We start from the raw sequence: 347 nt of genomic DNA, 5'->3' as shown, positions 1-347 counted from the left end.
CGACTTTAAATTTGTATTTTGTAGTCGGATTCGCCTCGGCTTGGAGCCCACAGAGTGCGAGGCAAACTGCTGCTGCCGTCTTGTAGATGGAAGCCATTGCGACAGATGGCGGGAGAAAAGCGTACATAAAATTATTTTTGGTTTAAAAAGGGGCATACAATTTATATTTAGGTGAAATGGTCACGGGGGGCAAAGAAGTGTGTGCTTTCGTCGGCTGGTCCCTGAGACTCAGGGATGGCGGCTCCGCCGGTCACTCGAGGCAACGGCAGCGGGTAAATCGTCCCCTCAAATACAAATCACTCAAACGAGATCAAAACAGCAAACGAAACTTGAAATCAAGGATAGTA

General features: G+C 47.8%; 1 protein-coding gene across 1 annotated transcript in view; it reads right to left on the bottom strand.

Moving 5' to 3' along the window:
* Nucleotides 1–97, bottom strand: part of EMH_0038740 (uncharacterized protein) — a gene marked incomplete at both ends in the record, with an annotated part of 1,455 nt that extends 1,358 nt beyond the window's left edge. Inside the window, one exon of the mRNA XM_013495325.1 lies at nucleotides 52–97. Coding sequence (XP_013350779.1) covers nucleotides 52–97 — 46 coding nt within the window. The remainder of the gene's footprint in view (nucleotides 1–51) is intronic.
* Nucleotides 98–347: the final 250 nt, after the last annotated feature.

Source organism: Eimeria mitis, genomic scaffold (assembly GCF_000499745.2).
Source record: "Eimeria mitis Houghton genomic scaffold, Emh_scaff1520, whole genome shotgun sequence".
NCBI classification, from domain to species: domain Eukaryota; phylum Apicomplexa; class Conoidasida; order Eucoccidiorida; family Eimeriidae; genus Eimeria; species Eimeria mitis.
The sequence above is the reverse complement of the archived record's forward strand: the minus strand, read 5'-3'. Positions and strand labels throughout refer to the sequence as shown.